The sequence below is a fragment of the Puma concolor genome, chromosome E4 (assembly GCF_028749965.1).
Source record: "Puma concolor isolate L17-30 chromosome E4, mPumCon1.1.hap2, whole genome shotgun sequence".
Taxonomy (NCBI): Eukaryota; Metazoa; Chordata; class Mammalia; order Carnivora; family Felidae; genus Puma; species Puma concolor.
The window spans coordinates 43,783,021-43,801,879 of NC_141683.1; the positions used below are offsets into that span (position 1 = coordinate 43,783,021).

The window sequence follows — 18,859 nt, forward strand, 5'->3', positions numbered from 1 at the left end:
ATTTGCAAAAATCCATATAGACAGCTTATAGTAAGTTCTATGCCATTTTGATTATAATTCATCTGTTTTTTCTCTCCCGTTCTCTCCTGACCACTCTCCACTGCTACCGTGCACCTCAGAGCCATCCTAGATGGATGATGTGGGTGAAATGTGGGACTGATCTGTTTATGGAGTGCATGTCTGCTGGCATGAGTACCCTCAGAGCAGGGCAAAACCCTTTGGTAGCTCAAATGGGTGATTCCGTCTCCAGTGACTGCAGAGACAGGGAATTCTGCGTCGCTGTGTTTGGGAGACAGCTAGACCAGACCCTCGCATGGTATGAGTGCCTTAGGTGTTCTTGGTAAGGTAGGCAAGAAGCCTTGAACGAATTTCCTGCCTTTCTTTGTGAGGAATTTAGTACCATGGACTAATTGGTACAGATAGTTTGATTCTTAAAAGTGCCTCTCAGCATTTTACAGCTTGTCTGCCTCATGATGCGTCTGGCTGGGAAAATCTCAATAATGTGTCCTTTCTTTCACAGGGAGGCTTTCTTTATTACATCATTATTTCTGTGGGTTCCCCAGGGCTGAGCCGTAGTGCCAGGACTTTTTGGATATGTGTTCATCTCATTGTCAGTACTGGTGTCTGTAATTCAGTTCAGGTGTCAGCCCATGCTATACTCTCACCACTGTGTACTCCTGCCCATCCCTTGGGGCCCCCTGCTCCACGTCCAGAGGCGTGGCCATGATTTGTGCGTGTGTCTTACACTACCTCTCACACCCCACAGCCTGTAGTGTTGTTACCACGTCTGTTTCAAGTTGGACCTGTGTGCTTTATAAAGCATGTACTACAAACACTATAATTCCCTCAAGTGCACGTATCACATGTCCTAGGAAGGCAGTCCTCCCATTCACCCCAGTAACCGCCCAGCCACAGGGTCTTGGGCATGCTTCCTTCAGCAGTGCCCTATTCAGACAACTAGGTTGTTAAGGTATAATTTCCTAAATATAAAATAGCTTTTTTTTTCTGGTTTATAATCTCCAGATGTCCAGGATATTTCTAGGTCTCTTTGGTGGCCATGTAAACATTTTCAAGGCAGCCCTACCCTTTATGCAATGACAGTAGCTATCTGTATAGATCACGTACATTTGCCAAACTAACATTCTTTAGCCAGGAAAATAAAAAAAGTTGCACAGAGACTTAGAAGGGTGGATTGGAAATCTCTAATTCTGTAGAGTGGCACAGCCCAGTATAACAGCTACTACCCACATGTGGCAGTTGAACATTTGAAATGTACTAGTTCAGACTGAGATGTGCGATAGGTAGACTTGGTGCAAAAAAAAAAAAATGTGAAATATCTTCATTTTTTAGATTGATTACATGTTGACAGAATATTTGGATATATTGGATTAAATAAAACACAGTTTGATAAAACTACTCTTTTAAATGTAGTTACTAGGAAATTTAAAATTACATAGTAGTTTGGATTATATTGGACTCTGCTAGTTTAGAGCATCCCTGACAGCATCACCTACCACATTTTTCAAATGGTTTCAATCTTAGGAAAGCTCTCAGCTCACAAAATCATGTCTTAAGGTTTGAGATGATATATTTGACACCAGAAATTGGTGACTTTCCTTAGAGTAGGAATTTCTATTTGTTTATTTTTCTTAATTTTATCTATTTATTTTGAGAGAGAAAGAGAGTACAAGCAGGGGAGGGCCCGAGAGAGAGGGAATCTGAAGCAGGCTCCCTACCAACAGCTCAGAGCCTGAAGCGGGGCTCAAACTCACGAACCATGAGATCATGACCTGAGCCAAAACCAAGAGTTGGACGCTTAACTGACTGAGCCACCCAGGCGCCCCAGTAGTTTCTATTTAGTTGATAAATAGACTTATTCTTTTAATCTGAGGAAACCAACGCTACCAACTCTCAAAAAGTAGACTTCACATACCTAAGAAGTATTATGACTCATAATACTTTACAGAGCTATACAATCTGAAACATTGCTTAGTAGTAAATAAAAGTGATAAATACTAGACTAGGAAAGGTAATCTTTACCTTTTAATCCCAGGTAGAGCTTTCTGTTTGGGACATCTGGTATACCACATGTGCATACATAAATGGACACATATATACACATACAACTGAGATCATAAAGATGCAAGTCTGTCTTCTAAAAGCCATTTTTGTTATGGAGGAGGCAGAATCATCCACTGGAGGTGAGAAGCAATGAGATGGAACCAAGTCCCACAAGCGTGGCTGTGTGTTTATTTCCAGGAGCCAGAGGTTAGTGAATTAAAAAGCGTGCAGTCCTCTAACCATGGCATCTACCTTCCTTCGGACACCCAGGAGCATACGGGATCTGGGAGGGCATCCTCTATGCCACGCCTGACTGTGGATCCCCAGGTAAAAAGCTATCACCACCTACCCTATGCAGTGGCATCCTGGGCTGTATTGAATTGGTGGGTTATGAAAAAACATCTGATATTATCAGGTGAGCTCTTGACTTGCCCCCATCCCTTCCCTACAAGAAAAATCTGGCTCATGGGCCATCTTTAGTAGAGCCTACTCCTCCACAGTGTGTTTTCAAGGAAGCCCTAACCATAACAGTCTAGCCAGCAAAATGGTATAACTCCTTCCGGATGGGATCAACATTCTCAAGACTCAACCAGCCATGCAAGAAATATTTTACAGGATTTTCCCTGCGTATTTTTCCTTTTCTCCTTTCCTGGTTCCCCCAGCACATATGCAATTACATACACACACAGCTCTGTGTCAGGACCGTCTGTCCTAACCAGTGCAGGCCACGCCTCATTTGTCTGTTTTCCTGGCTTCTTTTTTTCTGTCTGTCTGTCTCACATCAAGTTTTGACAGAGACAAGAAGTTTTTGTGGATCTGTTTTAACATCTGTGGCAAATCAAAAATGCCAGAGTTTAAGGTGGGACTAGGATGGAACCCATGATAGAGAGCAGTTCAATCTTAGATGCTGCCCAGTGACAGGCTCTCCTAAGCTCCCAGGCTACATGGCAGGGCCTTCTCTGGCGAGGGGAAACAATAAAAGGCAAAGCTGTGCTTCTTGTGTGGTGCAGACCTTTTTTGACAATTGCCTTCACATATTCCAAGGTTCACTGCAGGTCCTGGCTGAGTTCTTCTGGTAAATGGCTGTATGGGAAGCTTACCCTGTATACTCAGCTGCTTGCTTTCCTGAGCACGAAGAAAAGACCCTAGTTAAGTCTCATATCTGTGTTAATATAGCATAAGACACTTTCTGGAACAGCCTCCTTCAGCTCAGGTCTGAGCAAGAGGGATTCAAGGGAAGTTATGCTTTGCAATGTTCAATAATTTCTATCTCACTTCTTCCCTAATTTTAGAACCTTCCAGTAATTAATCCGGATTTCGTGTTCCTCTGGGGGGGGTTCACGTTTCCAGGTGGTGACAGACCCTAGCTCCATGAGACGCTCATTTTCCACCATTCGGGATAAGCGTTCAAATTCCTCATGGTTGGAGGAATTCTCTATGGAGAGAAGCAGTGAAAACACCTACAAGTCACGTCGCCGGAGTTACCACTCCTCCCTGAGACTGTCAGCTCATCGCCTGAATTCTGACTCAGGTGAAGGGGTCTTCACTGTTCACCTCTTTTCAGGCTCCCGCCCTGACGACCAATTCTGGCAAGAACTGAAAATCACTGGAACAGGATTCAGATAAGAATGCAGGTTGAGGAGAGTGAGGGAAGGAAGAACACTCATGACCAGAAGTGGCTTCCCTTTGTGACTTATCCCAAAATGAAGTCCTCTATATTCATCCTAAAGGCTGCAATTTCTTTCTTTCAGAGTAGGGCTATAGAAATCATTAAAATGTATAGCGTTATTGAAGCAATTATGTTGTATACCTGGAACTAATTTAACCTTGTATTTCAGTTATATTTCAATAATAAAAAAAACTGAGATTTTCAAATGGCCTTCTGCAAAACCCCTGGGGTTTGCTAGGGGGCCTCTGATATATTCCTGGCAGGGTCTGGGCTCTCACCTCCAACTCCGCTTCAACTTCGATAGTGTTACCTGGAATTGTTTTAGGTATTTGAGTTTCATTTTTTTTTGTTTTGTTTTAAGGAAAAGGGTCATACTGATAACAATCATTAGCAAATCATTAGTCTACTTCAAACGCTGTTTTGGTAGATGAGGAAACAGATATTAAAAAGCAGTGACATGCCTGTAGCATAGGGCCAGTAATTCACAGAAATGGGACTAGAAGCCCTCAGTGGGACTGAAACCCTTTGACCTCCATCCCTTCTACTGGTGCCATCTTGCCCCCCAAAAGTTACACACCCATGTTTAGGACATAGAGAATTCCTGGGCCAGGGTGTTGGCAAAGATTCTATCTTAATTGTGTCTAGGGTTAACAGAAGCAGAAGAGAACCAATTGCAACCTTTGGCCTATGTGTCTGCACACTTACCTCTTCACAAAGGGTAGTTTTCCGACCTTTCCCTCCTGCCTCTGACATGCCTGGAGAAGCTGGGGTTCTTTAGGGGCTCAGTCCCAGGCTATATGACATCTCTTTATGTTCAGAGGCCAGTATGGGTAGAGTTGTGATCAGATGCTTTTGTCTTCTCTCCCAGGCCACAAGTCTGACACCCACCGCTCAGGGGGCAGAGAGCGGGGACGGTCAAAAGAGCGAAAGCATCTTCTCTCTCCCGATGTCTCCCGCTGCAACTCAGAGGAGCGAGGGACCCAGGCTGACTGGGAGTCCCCCGAGCGCCATGAGTCCAGGTCTCCCAGCGAGGGCAGGTCACAGACCCCCAACAGACAGGTGAGCATGGAGAGGAAGTGGAGCCTCTAGAAAGATAGGGAGGAGTGGTCTGTTAACATTAGGTGCAAAATATGGGCACCCACACAGACCTTGGTTTCACAGGAAACTATATCCATTGTGTGCAGAAGTTAGCTACTCATGCTTGTGTACTTACAAAGGATAGGAATTCACAGAAAACCAGATAGTTCCCCCAAGAAAGACAATGGTATTGAGAAGTCATTCCATCTCAGTCCTCAGAACCCAGAGGTACAAAGTCCCAACAAATACGTGCAAGAATGTCTCAGCCAGATTTAGGAGGAAAAGATCACCTTTAGCCAGAAAAATTTCTTTGACCAGTTACATGATCCTAAGTATTAGTTAGAATGGTGATTCATCCCTCAGCACAGGATTTATAAGTTGGATCAGTTCAACCTTACTGACCTAGCTTCCAGCCATCGCAAGACCACCTTCTTCTTCCAGACTATTGTTGAAACACCATCCTTTGCCTAAAAAACAACTACCCGATCTATGTGAAAACATGCTCTAGCCCTGCTCTCCTCCTCCCAGCCCTACCATGGGTGTCAGAGCCCAGATGGGAGATCCAGTCAACAGCAGTGAGCAGAGGGGAGGAGGAGGGGCTAATAGAGACTTTTAGAGGCAGTGGAGAACTTTCTTCTAGAGTAGTGGCTTTCAAATTTCAGTGCAGAACATAATCACCAAAGCATAGCCTTGGGGCCTAAAGCATTCTACTTCAGTAGTGAGACCAGCTAGAAAGGGAAACCCAGAAGTCTGCAGTTGAAAGGACCCCTTCTTCCCCAAGAGTTTCTGAGCAGGTGGTTCATGGGTCACACATACCTTGAGAAACACCTTCCAGAAGGTCCATTTACTGGCACTGGGCTCAGGGACCCTTGGGAATAAATAGGTGAGCAGGTCATGTAAGGTCTGAGGAAGCAGCTGGTCATGTGGGTGAGTTAACATCAGCAAGCCACTGAAGACGCAAAGGCAAAAGTGAAGAGGAGGGAAGGTGTTTGCCATTCCTTCAGATCCACTTCCCAAGAAGGATTTCCCAGACACCAGCCCTAGAGCATTCATTCACCTTTCCTGTAAGTGGTCTTTCTGAAAAGTCCCAAGGCTTTCTTTGGTGAGCCACTTGTAACATATATAGAGCTTCCAGATCTTCACTACTTGAAGTGTTTGTCGCATGGTCCGGCACCTGGGAGCTTGTTAGAAGTGCAGAGTCTCAGGCCTCAGCTGCAGTTTAAATGGACCTGCCCTGGCCTATGTGGCAGAGACTCCTCAGTCTCAGTTAATCCCTGCATTCCTAGGGGAGGGGACTTGCAGATGGGACCCCAACTCAGCCCTCCCTCCCCCAGAGCCCAGACTCCACAAGCTCTCTGTCAGAAGGGTTAGGGGCTGTAACAGGGCCGCGAGTAGGGATCAGGCCCAGCCCCGTCTAACATGCCATGTCTGTCCCACTGCACAGGGCACGGGTTCCCTGAGTGAGAGCTCCATCCCCTCCATCTCTGACACCAGCACTCCGAGACGAAGTCGCCGGCAGCTCCCGCCCGTGCCACCAAAGCCTCGTCCCCTCCTTTCCTACAGCTCCCTGATTCGACACACCGGGAGCATGTCTCCACCGGCTGATGGAAGCGAGGGTGGCTCTCCGCTGGCCTCCCAAGCCCTGGAGAGCCCTGAGGCCAGCCTGGCGGAGTCTTCCAGCTCCCGGCACGTACAGCAGGGTCAGCACGCCTCCCCACAGCGCTACATCTCCGAGCCCTACCTGGCCCTGCACGAAGACTCCCACGCCTCGGACTGTGGCGAGGAGGAGACACTCACCTTCGAAGCAGCTGTGGCCACCAGCCTGGGCCGCTCCAACACCATCGGCTCGGCCCCACCGCTGCGGCACAGCTGGCAGATGCCCAATGGGCACTATCGACGGCGGAGGCGTGGGGGGCCCGGGCCAGGTGTGATGTGTGGGGCTGTCAGCGACCTCCTGAGTGACACGGAAGAGGACGACAAGTGCTAGAGGCTGCTCCCCCCTCCGATGCATGCTCTTCTCTCACATGGAGAAAACCAGGACCGAATTGGGAAGCCAGTGCTGCCCGGGGGGGAGGAAGAGGGAGGAGGAAGAGAGAAGGACACCATGCATTATTGGACAAGAGGAAGGAAAGGACCCAAGGAAAACCAGTCGAACGCGCCCGATTGCTTTACTTCCCTTTGCAAGATGGGCACTGCCATAGTTTTGCCTCTTTGCTGGGGAAAGGAAATACAAGAACACAGAGGGTTATTCCCACGGCAGAAGGGACGTGAGGATGGCTTTGCTTCCCCTTGCCCCTTCCCACTTTTCTCTAAGCCGTGGAGGGATGGAGCTGGCCTGTGTCTACGCCCCTTGCCCTGAAAAGCCTGGAAGATTTTTCTGGCTCTTAACTGGGGAGTCGTGGAGGCCACAGGAGAGGAACCTCCTCCCTCACCAACTCTTGCTCCCTGGCCAGCACCACTGCCATCAGGGCAACCGCAACGGCATCTCATGCATTACCCTCTGGCTTGCTTCCCCCAAAGAAGCACAGGCTAAGTTTAGGAGCCTTGGATGCCAAGGATAGGAGGCAAGGAGGGAGGGAAAAGCTGAAGTGGAACAAGGGGTCAGGGTGCCGTGGCAGCAGCAGCAAGGGCTGGTCTGGGTGAGCAAAGCCATAGTCCAGCAGCCCAGACCACAGGGGAGAGGCTCAGAGAGATGATGAATGGGTGGTGTTGGGGGCAACAGTCCTGTCTCTTGGAAGCCTGTCACCCACTCAGCAGGTGCTGCATTAGGGTAGGCCAGGGAGGTCCCTCAGGCTCCACAGAGGTCCCTGACGCTCCAGGAAGGGTGATATTTTAAAAGCATTTGACCCCTCTGGCCAGCGCACCAGCTGTTGTGAGCAGAGGTTCAGCCTTCCTGCTGGCGCCCTGTGCTCTGCCAGGCCTTAGCCCTGCAAATGCTGGTCATAAGGGATCCCTGAGGGGGGTGGGGGCCATTTAAGGCACAGTCTGTTTTCCAACCAGTGTAGAAGAACGTGGAACAGTCCTACAGTTGTATCAGCACATACAGGCAAATGTCAACCTAGACTCTGGCCCGGGAGCCCGCGGGCCTCTCTGCCAGTCCCTGACCAGGCAGCGCACATAAACCCAAGGTGGGCCCTACATCACCTGGTAGAGACTTCTAGAGAGAGAGGAAAGGCAGACAGATTGAAATGAGAAGCTTCCATGGGAGCATCAGTGTGAGTTTGCTGAGGACCTCCTGGGAGGAGGGGCCCTTGGTCTGGCAGCTTCCTCAGCCAGCTTGTGCTTAAGGGTCAGTTTGGCATGATACTTGGAAGGTGATCAGTAAATATACCTCAGCTTAGACCTGGGCTGCTCCTCCTAGCAAAGCAGGTTCTGACGGGGCCTCATCACATCATGTGATGAGACTGGGCTTTACCCCTTCCCAGAGTAAGAGCTGGGCAGAAGACAGCCTCAGGCCACTGTGTCCTTCTTAACTCCCCAATCTCAGAAGCGTTATGAAAAAGAGAGCCTTTCTTGGCTAATCCATGCTCCTCTTGTTTCGACTGTCCATTCAGGGAAGCACATCACTCTCTTTATCTGGTGGAATGCACCGTCCCCTTCACTTCCTCCATGGGCTCATCACAGTAAGGAGAAGGATCCCCGGAGAAGGGCGCCAGGCAGGGCTTTCCCTGCGCCACCAGGAGCAGATGGGGCTTTCCTCGCAGGACCCTCCCCTGGCCTGACATCACAGTGGATAAACACTCTTTTTTATCCTCCTCCAGCCAAAACAGACTCCACCTCTTGGGTAGGAGAAGTTAGGCGCTGTTGTTTTTCTTAGAAGGAGCCTCTTTATACTTATGAAGCTTTGTGTTTGTTTTGGTTGAAATGGAACTAAGGAGTAGTTGCATCAACCCCGAAAAGCCAAATACAATCACGTGGCTGCAGGATCATTTGTCATGGCTCTGCCTCTAGGTGTTGATGCAGCTTCATGACCCATGGTCAGCCCCTCCGATCAAAGGACTCCCAGGGCAGGAGACCAGTGAGGCAGAACATAAGCTGCCTCCCCTCAGACCTTCCGCTCACTTTCATTTTCGTCTCCCGCTGAGCACTTGTGTACTCGGGAGTAGCTAGCAATGTGAACATGACCGTGGAACGCCCCGATCCTAACAGGCGTGTGCTTTACACAAGACTCAGGCGCTGGGCCTCATAGTGTGGTAAAGGTTTCCTCTGCTCAGCATCATTTCATGCCAAAGTGCTGCTGTGGGCTGCTTTCTGTGCACAAAATTGCTTTCTTCCACCTCAGAAATGCAGCTTTCCCTGGGGACAGGCCCACAACAGGACAGCCGTTCTGAGTCAACAAGTCTATTGCATTGTGTTTTGAGAAAAGGAATTGAAGCGATATCTTAAGCCATTTCAACAGCAGGAGAAATTTGGGCTGGCAGAGCAATTACCAGAAATGGAATTTGCCTGTAAACCACATTACGAACACTAAATTTACCATGTCAGGAAACCTTCCTGGACACCTGAACTCCTTAAACCCCTATATACACAAGAATTTGAGTCTTAAACGAAGTGCTGTAAAGCCCTGCAGACGCAGTCTCCCGACCAACCACCTGTGTTTTTCTAGATCAGTTTCCCCTGACCAAGAAATTGGGTTTCTTCTCCCTTAGCCTGCATTTATCTTTCCATTAAGACCAGAAAATAAAAGACAGTCTTCAGTTAGGTCACAGAACTCATTATCATAATCTTCTAACCATTTCCTTCTGCCTGTTGATAAGTATGAACTCTCACCTTCCCTCTAATAGTTGACCAGGACATCCCTTCCTACTTATCAGATTCTGCCTCTTCTCTTTCCCTTGTAAAGCAGCCCCTTGAGATCTCAAAACATGTGCTTCTCTTTGGATTAAAAAAGTATGGCAGCATCTCAAGAAATGCCAAGCAAACTGGGAACACTCAGTGTTTCAGACACTCAGTGTTATCAGACTTAGTACTGCAGGTCCCCTCAGAAGAATCTTTATATATCCAGTTTCCCTTGCTAATATTAGTCTTCAGCATCCTCTCAAAACAAGGAATGAGGGAGAGAGGAAGGGGGAAAAAAAGAAGGAAAAGAAACCAAGGTGGAGAGATAGTCTATGTCTGTGTTTAGATACTCCTCTCTTCACTCACAGCTCCAGGCAGACTTCTAGTAACTCACGTGTCTCCCTCTCTCAATCCCCATGAGGTCAGAATGCCAGCCAGCCTTCAGACATAGGAGTAGCACTCTAGGTCAAGAGGCTCTGTGAATCAGGGTCAGGATAGAATTACCTCCACTATAAAGAGGGTGTACCCTTGAATGTCCCCCCCAGGGTCAACATAAGCCATGAACACAACTGCCCAATGTGGATCTGTCCCTTCTAGCTGAGGAATTAATTTTTATTCTGGGCTTCACTTCTGCTCACTACTCACTGTCCCTACAGGGTACTGAAATCACAGACATTTCTCTGAAGCTGAAATCCAGATGTTCTGGATTTTGCACTCTCTTGACTCTGGGACCACAAAAAGACAACCCCGTATCCCACCATTCAGCCGGCATCTTCTTTCCATACACACATCCACCTCTCCTACAACCTTTGTGATGAGCCTGAGTGTCTCCTGCCTTCTATTCTCCTATCCCAGCCCTTGCTCTGCTGCATGTTAGCATTGACCCAACTTCTGAGATGGTTAAATTCACCTAGTCCAGGCTTGTTTGTTGACGTGCCTGCCTCTGCTGTGGGGGAATGCTTTGATCTCATGAAAATGGTTGGGGACTCACCAGGTGATACTCACAAGGTGATCTGAAACAGTATAAGGTGCAGTACTATTGGGGCATGATGGGGATATGAAATGTCTGCATACTCAATGAAAGCCTACTGCAGGCAAATTAGGTCTCTCCTGGCATAATAGAACAAAATTTAGTAATTTTGATTTTTTTTAAAGAAAGTTCTCAATTTTTCATTACATCCTATTTCTAAAGCCTGTTCTGGATGTCTCATTTTTGGACAGAGTTTGTCTTTAGTAGGTTGAGCCAAGGATACATGGAGATTCATTTCTCAGCTAAGCTATAATAAATATTATGAGGTCATGTAAAGAAAAGGTATATGTGTAACAGGTAGGGAGCAGATAGTCCTCTACCTTGGAGGAACTTTGTGAAACTGGAAGGTTAAGGAATTTTCACCCTTTTTTTTTTTTAATCAGTTTCATGTTTGTTATGATGTGAGACCTTCAAAGGCATGGTGCCAGTGTGCACAAAGATCATGGTGAGGAGAGGCATTTCCATGCCTTGGGGTAGCCTCTTCCTCACCAGATTCTCCCTTCCTGTCCATTCTTCCTTCCTAGATTCCCAGGCCTTGAGCATTGTCTGAGAGGTTTAGGTGAGGTCATTGTAAGGCAAGATAAAAGAGAGAAGTGGTCCCCCTGCAAGTGGCCAGTTGGAGTGTCATGTTTTAATTCCAGACAAGAGCCCCACAAGGAATCAGGTCTAGGTTTGGATAAATCTATCTCCATACTGAGACTCTTAATTTAATAAAAGCCAAACAGAATTAACTCAGGACTTAGGACCTAACCTTTGCATGACAGGATCAGAAGAGACGCCACATTAATGAGTGCTGCCTGTATTTGCAGCTCTTTCTGTCTTTAGTTTTCTCTTCGGCGAACCACCCAGTATATTGTAGCCATTTATCCCAACGGAGCCCCAGCTGATGGCTTCTCTGCTGGTTGCAGTAGCAGGCTTAGCTAATGACAGCTGAGGTGATCTGTCAGCCATCATGTGCTGACTGACCCTCATTCAGTCAGAAGAACACAGACGTACCACATGGGGGATTGGATAAAAAACTGAACTATCTTTGGTTTCTGATGGCCATCTTTTTCTTCCCTTAAATCCTTCCTGCTTTGACCCTCTGATGCTTAGGCATCCTGGAGAAATCACTCCAAGCCAAAGATAACAGATCCATAGATTGTCCCAGCCTACCCAAAGGGCCTGGAAAGCTTCGCTTAACAAAACTCAAGCCAGTTGGTGGAGAAATATGAATGAGACTCACACAGAGTCTAATGGAGAGCTGGGGTGCCTCCAAACTGCCCTTCTATTTTTGTAGACTTCTTCCTTCTGCTCCCTTCCCTCGTGTTAAAAATGGGGAGAAAGGGACACTAGTATCTTGACCTAAATGCAAACGATTTTATAATAAGCCATGCTACTATGTAAATACATTATTGAGGCTTGAATTCTTATTTCTGGGGGTATGAAAGAGTTGAGCAAATCTGATTTTAAAAATGGTAAGGGGATCTATGTTTATTTTTATTTGGTATCTTTTTGTTTGGATTTTTTGTAACCTGCTCTAGAATAACAATGAAGGATAAATATGTGCTCTGCAGTGTTTCTGAATCAGCTTCTAATTAATTTCCATCAAACTTAATATATTTAAACCAAAAGTCTGAGGTTATATAGTACCAGTTCCCTCTTCTCTGTTTCTTTTGTCTTTCTTCTCCAAGTCAGTCTCTGTCTCTTGTTTCTAGGGACATAAAATGTAACCTACATTAATGTAAAGTTTCCTGAAAACTTCAGTGAGAGCCAAGGAAAGAATAGAATGCATATAGATTTTTTTTTCCCCAGTACATCTTTAATCAATAAGTAGGAAATTTAGGTCTTGAGAAGATAAAATGTTTAGGAGTATGGTAATCTGGAAATGAAAATTATTGGGGGTCAAAAATAATTCTATTTCAGCCTTCCGTACTAGTGCCTTCAGCAAGGGTATTGCGTCTACATGCTTTATTTCCCTCACTAGGAAAATTGAAATACTAAAGCTTGGCTAATTAATGGGTGTGTCATAGTGTTTGTAAGTAAATTACTATCACATCATTTAAAGTTCTTAGTCTCCACAAATCAACTTAGAAAAATCTTCTGTCCTTTTATCCCACTAAGGACCTATGAAATTCTTGGCATTGCTATAAGCATTCAATTTTTTGGAAGAAACTTCATGTTTACTGGAACCTGAATCCCAGATTTGCTTTATTTTCACCATCTCTTCTTCCCATTTTCCTTCCTCTTTTTTTTTTTTTTTTTTTTTTAGCTAAGAAAAAAAAAGTTGACTTTTGTTTTTGTTTTTAACGCAGGAAAGAAGTTGAGTTTTCATGGTCAGACCTTCCTGGTACCTTCTTTTTGTGGACACTTAAGCCAGTCCTAGATCAAATAACCATTCTCTAATGCTTAGGATCCTCACAAAGTCCTCTTCTCTAACCCAACATTGACACAGGAGTCTTTTCTCTCTCTCTTTGTTCTGCCAGTTTGTCAGAGGTAAGGGATTCTCTCTGTATTCTGGAAACAGATCAGTAGCATCTATACCAACTACTACTGTTTCCTCTTCGGTTCACTCAGAGGTGGGCCCCAAAACTGAAAGGACACTAAAACAAAGCTGCCAAATCCAAATTTGACCTTATTTGGTGACTCAGTTTCCTTTCCAGTACTCTGATTTCTTTTAGCACTGGTCTGTACCACATAGGAAACCCACTGCTCAAAGCAAGTCTGTTAGAATTCTGTATAAGGGATGAGCAGGAAAAACACACTCCAGAATCTCAAGGTGCCATTAATCAATTTAAAAAATAAAGGTAAAATGAAATGAGGGCTAAACAATGTAATCTAACTGCCAATTAAAGTATACAGTAGTTCTGGTCTTAGCTACATTTGATATGGTGTTCTACCACATTAAGCAGATCCCAGCAGATATAGTAAAAACATAGGCATTGAATTTTAATGCCTACCAATGGGGATATATACTTAGCCTGCAGGCCAAACTTCAACCAGTGTTTTTCTATCCTGGTGTTTTGTGAACAAGCCAAAATTTATACAAAGCCACCGTAAGTGCTGCACTTGCAGAAGAACCTCCCACTCGGTGATATTAGAGAACAGTCCAACTCCACTCAAATTGAGTCCCAAATTTGAAACTCGTCCAGAAAAACCCAATGGAGGAGAAAAATCTAATGCATCAAGTATAGTTGGCATTTTGTAGCTGGGGCAATGTGGGCAGAGGCTAGGAAGACAAGCTATAGAACAAAGAGAAGGTTGAGATGGAAAATACCAGCTAGTCCCAGGAACAGAAGTGTGTGACCTGAGATCGTCTCTTATACTAGATCACTGGTAAACTTGTTAGCACGATACTGGATTCAGAGAAGTTCTCTCTGCTAAACTCACCAAAGGTAGTGGATTTGAAGCCCTCAAAGGATTAATAGAGAACTTTTCCAGAACTGGAGATGGAGAGAAAAGAGGTTCTTGCTTTAAAGCAGCCCGAAGACCATCTCTGTGACTTTAGCAACTCTTCTTTATAGTAGTGCCAATAGTGGAGAGATTTTACTGATCTTCCTAGTGGTACAAGTGCCACGGGAGGGGAGAGGGATGGTGAGTGGGACAGGGGATGAGCTTTATCAGGAACAGATTTCAAACTGCGAAGGGTGCACCGGTACCAGCCTCAAAGGATAGCATTACAAAAAAGTAGACAACCGGGTGTCCAGGCCATGCCCTCTGTCCTTTGGGACTTAAGATCAGGCCATTCCCGCCTTGATTTGCTCTTAGAAGATGAGCATGTAAGACAGGATCAAGAGAAAAATTGGGTGCTTTGTCTTAGGCTGTTAAAACGCTGCCACCTGCATTACAAAACATACGTGAGTCAAGACACTAGAGACACTTCCTTATGGGCAGCATCCACTGCGGTGTGCCAGCCTGACACCCCTTCAGTAATGGTGGGTGAATGGCAGCCAGTGCTGGCCCGCCTAGAGTATCGGTGCATCTTTCCTAAAGCCAGAGTTCAGCACTGCATGTTGACCAGGTGGATATCCTGTAATATAAATGCTCGTTTGGATCCAAAAGGAAAATTATTAAAAATAAAAGAAAGATGAACAAATTTAATGTTTTTGGGGGGGTCAAAGAAAAGAATAAATAAAACCTTGTTGTAAAGAATTAATCGGCCTGATTGCCCTCACTCTTGTTTCTTTGCTCCCTAAAAAGGGAGGTCACAGGAGTGAAACCTCGCCAGAACTCTCGGGGTAAGTGGCAGCAGGTTCTGCAGTGCAGTTGGCTGACATCTGGTCAGCCCAGCTAATGAGGAGGAATTCTAGAATTTCTCAAAGTTTTACCCTGGCCCTGAAAGATTTTCTTTTGTTAAAAGTATTGTCTTGGAGGAAACAAACAACAACAACAAAAATAGGTGACAAACTGGTTCCCTGAACACGTTATTTTCTGGCCAGAAAAATACTATCTCTAGGTAAGTAGTTTTAAATTAGACAGGGAATCTATGGAACACAAGGCTTTGTAAGTAAAAGAGCTACAACCAGCCTCCTCTCCAAGAGAGGACACTCACTTAGCTGCCAGGTTCAGGAAGGAGAAGACACCCCAAGACTTGGAGGAGATACTGCCTATTCTTTCCCTCTGCCTGTATTACTCCTCATTTAGTCATAATAGCTCCTGAGTAAGGGAAAGCAGCAGTCCTCAGGTCCCTAGGGAAGCATCATCTTCTAATCCTAGTGTTGGGTTTATTGTTTGAATAAATTCTTCTATCAATTTAATGGAAACCAACTTCTAGAATGAGTCCTCTATCTCTGCAGTTCTATCAAAGATGACTTCTCAAGTCCTAACGTACATGATTTTTTAAAGAGTTTTCTTATGATTAAAACCATCAAAAAATATGTTGGGTGGCCAAGTAGTCAGACCCTTGGAGTCTGGATTGGAAATCTCAAAGATCTTGTTCAACTCTCAGAGTTTATTTTCCAGTCATAATTTCTTTCCCATGGCTTCTACCTCCACTGAAGTTGGAAAGACAGAATTTGAAGAACAATTTTACCTAATTACACACTTCTATGGGATGACTAGTTGGTTTGGGCAAAGGCTGGTTTGTAAGAAATTTTTACATTGATTGATGAGGGGTTTGTTTTTGGTTTCTTTCTAATCCATAGTATCCATAGGTCCATAGTATTTCCCAGGCTAATGGCACTAGGAAACACATATAAAGGAAAATAGACCCTACTCTGAACTTCTCTCTGGTGTTCCTGTATTATGCCTCTGAGCATCTATTGGTTACCCTAACACAACTTGTCCCTTAACCTAAGTTTTGCCTCTGGGATATTATAAAACTTGCCTTTACTTGTATACCATGTTCTTTTGCTAATAAACTAGGAAAGTTTGCAAACCAGAGACCAAGATTTCAGTTCCTTAGATACTTAAAACACAAAATGTTGGGACTAGTCACAAGTGCATATAGCTTTAGAACACCATAAACATAATAGGCAACAAAGAGCAGGAAGACAAATGCAAGTTCTGGGGTCAGATCCACCCGAATTCCAATCTGTGTACCACCATTCCTGAACTGTGTGCCCTTGAGCAAGCCATTTAACCTTAAAGTCACTTTCTTCATCTTTACAATGGGAACAATTATCACAAGACCTGAAAGGGTTATAGTACACAGTGAATGTGTTTTCGCATATAAAGAGAACAATCAGTGTGTTCCCATAAGAGGCACTGGTACAAGTCAGGTACTACCATCATAGTCATCACTGTTGTCACTTACAAGTACATTCCCCAAACCCAAGAAACTGAATGCTTCAGAGACACAGTCCAAAAGGGAATAAATTAGCTTTGAAAAGCAAGCAAGTCATTATTATATATATATTTTTAAATAATGCCTCCTCTCTTTTCTCAGCAACAAGCTCTAATTTGCTTATTCTTCACTTCTAATTTCCATATTCATTTAATAACAAAATGGGGGAAACATTAGTGGGAGATACTAATTGTAAAAGTAGCAATAAAGTTAATGGCACATTAAAATACTGTACACATATAAACATAGCAATATTCAAGACAATTTGAAATATCAAGCAACTCCCAAATTAACAGCACATGGAAGGGAATCATATATTCAGCATCAGTGGCCTGATTATGACTCCACGGGGGTGCCTGGCTGGCTCAGTTGGTAGAACATGGGACTCTTGATCTCAAGGTCGTGAGTTCGAGCCCCACGTTGAACACAGAGATTAAAATACATAAAAAGTCCAAACTTAATCTGTAAACAGTAGTATACCTCCCTGAAGACTACATTACTTGGAAATCAAAAAATAACTATACAAAAGATAAACATGCTGAGGTTTATGGAGAAGATAAAATAAACTTCTAAACTACAGCATTTTTTTTTAAAAAAAAAAAGGAAAAAAATAAGATCAATCCTTTTAAAAGACCATTCCTATGTGATCAGTAAAGAACCATTAGTTCATAAGTCATCAGCTCGGGACATAAATAAATTGCACAATACTGTGAAGGTGATTCCTGGGGGAGTATTCAGGATACCAGGCAGCACAGCAGAAGACTGAAGCCAACCATTATGAGTCCATCCAGGATGGCAACTCCCAAGCCTCAGGGCACTGTTTCCAGATCTCTGGCCTCAGCTTCTGCATACAAGACTACATGTGCTCATAAAAAATAATAACTATAGTCTCCATCTGCTGGTATTTAAATGATCCTGTAACATACAGGGACCATAGAACCCAGAATGTTAGAGCAGGAAAGGGCCTCTGTATCAATTCTGTCCTAGTCTATTTCATATGTGAGGGATTTAAGACTTAGAAAAACTCTAATATGTGTTTTCCAGAGGACAAGGATGTCTCCTATGAATCTAGTCAGCCACAGAAAGCTCCTGAGGTAGCCTCCAGAAACCCTAGCACAACCTTTTAAAAAACAAGAGGAGAAGAAAATAACAGAGAAATACCCCAGGAGGCCCTTTGCTCGTGTGTCTAGAATTAATAGACACTATGAACCCTCTCCCTTGTAAAGGGTACAAAGAAATCTGAGTCTTCACATCCCCCAGACCCACCCCAGAGCCTTTTTACAAACCCTGAAACAGTCCCAGGAGATATTAATGAAATACCAGGCACAAGAAAAGCTACTTGCACCAAAGAAAATCAAAGGAAGAGCTGTGACAGATCAAACTATCAGGCCTGAAAATAACAGTGTGGAATCCAGGCCCAGTCCCAAGGCATGTTAGAAACACTGCTTTCCTCTGCCTCCAGATCAGATGGCTTGACTTGGATAGAAATATAGTGTGGATGGTTGGGAGGGTGGTGAGAGGGGAAAAGGTTGTCTCACAAAATACAACTTGGTAAATGCATACATAAAGTATTAGGTAGACCTGGGTCCACATTCCAGTTGTGCACTGAATAGTGTGATCCCAGCCATGGCCATGTTACTTGGCTTCTCACCCTTGGATTTTTGTGTTTTTTTTTTGTTTTTTTTTTCAAATGTAGAATTAGGATAACGAGACCAACTGCATGTAGTTGTATTTAGGATAAGAGATTACACACACACACTGAGTACTTAGCATGGTACCTATCATATTGTAGACATTCAATGAACCCATTGTTATTATGAATGTATTTACTCATCCATTAAGTGTATTTATTAATCACATACTATGGCGCCAAGTACTAGGGTTTCAATAATGAACAAGCCAGGTGAAATAGTGATCTTGAGTTGTCCACAGCCTAATGGAAGTTCTATCAACAAACAAACCATTACATCATTGTGTGATTTTTGTTAGGGTGGGGAACTTTGATGGTACTATGACAGCCCCGAGGAATGACTTGGGGAGTCACAAAAGGCTTCCTAAGAGAACTGGTATTTGAGCTGAGGCCTAAAGAATGACTGGGGTTAGCTGGGCCACAAGGAGGGAAAAGGGAATGTCAGGTAGAGATGTGAGAGAAAATAGCTTGCTGCATTTCAAGGGTGAAGTTTGAGAGGACGTACTAAGGGATAAGGCTGGAACATAATGGGGGAGCTCATAAACCATGTTCAGAGTTTAACCTTCAGGCATCCACTGTGTTGGCAAATGGTAATGACAAGTATCACATCATGAAAAGACTAGAGGCAGACATAACATGGGTAAGCCAAAACAGCTTTGTTTACCTAAAGGATAAAGAAGAATGTCATAGTCCATATACACCACAGAGAAATAATATTCTGAGGCATCCAACAATATAAGCTTCTGGCCACGGTACCCTACCTGCCCCAATAGCAATGCAGGTGCACGG

General features: G+C 44.5%; 1 protein-coding gene across 5 annotated transcripts in view; it reads left to right on the top strand.

Annotated features, from left to right (window-relative positions):
• Positions 1-15,977, top strand: part of CACNA1E (calcium voltage-gated channel subunit alpha1 E) — a 660,165-nt gene extending 644,188 nt beyond the window's left edge. For 3 of the 5 annotated variants that reach the window (XM_086694634.1, XM_086694632.1, XM_086694631.1), the window contains 4 exons: positions 2,260-2,388; positions 3,412-3,592; positions 4,599-4,789; positions 6,252-15,977. In XM_086694634.1, coding sequence (XP_086550760.1) covers positions 2,260-2,388; positions 3,412-3,592; positions 4,599-4,789; positions 6,252-6,794 — 1,044 coding nt within the window. In that variant the 3' untranslated portion in view covers positions 6,795-15,977. The remainder of the gene's footprint in view (positions 1-2,259; positions 2,389-3,411; positions 3,593-4,598; positions 4,790-6,251) is intronic. The other 2 variants (XM_086694633.1, XM_086694635.1) reach the window with 1 other exon arrangement.
• Positions 15,978-18,859: the final 2,882 nt, after the last annotated feature.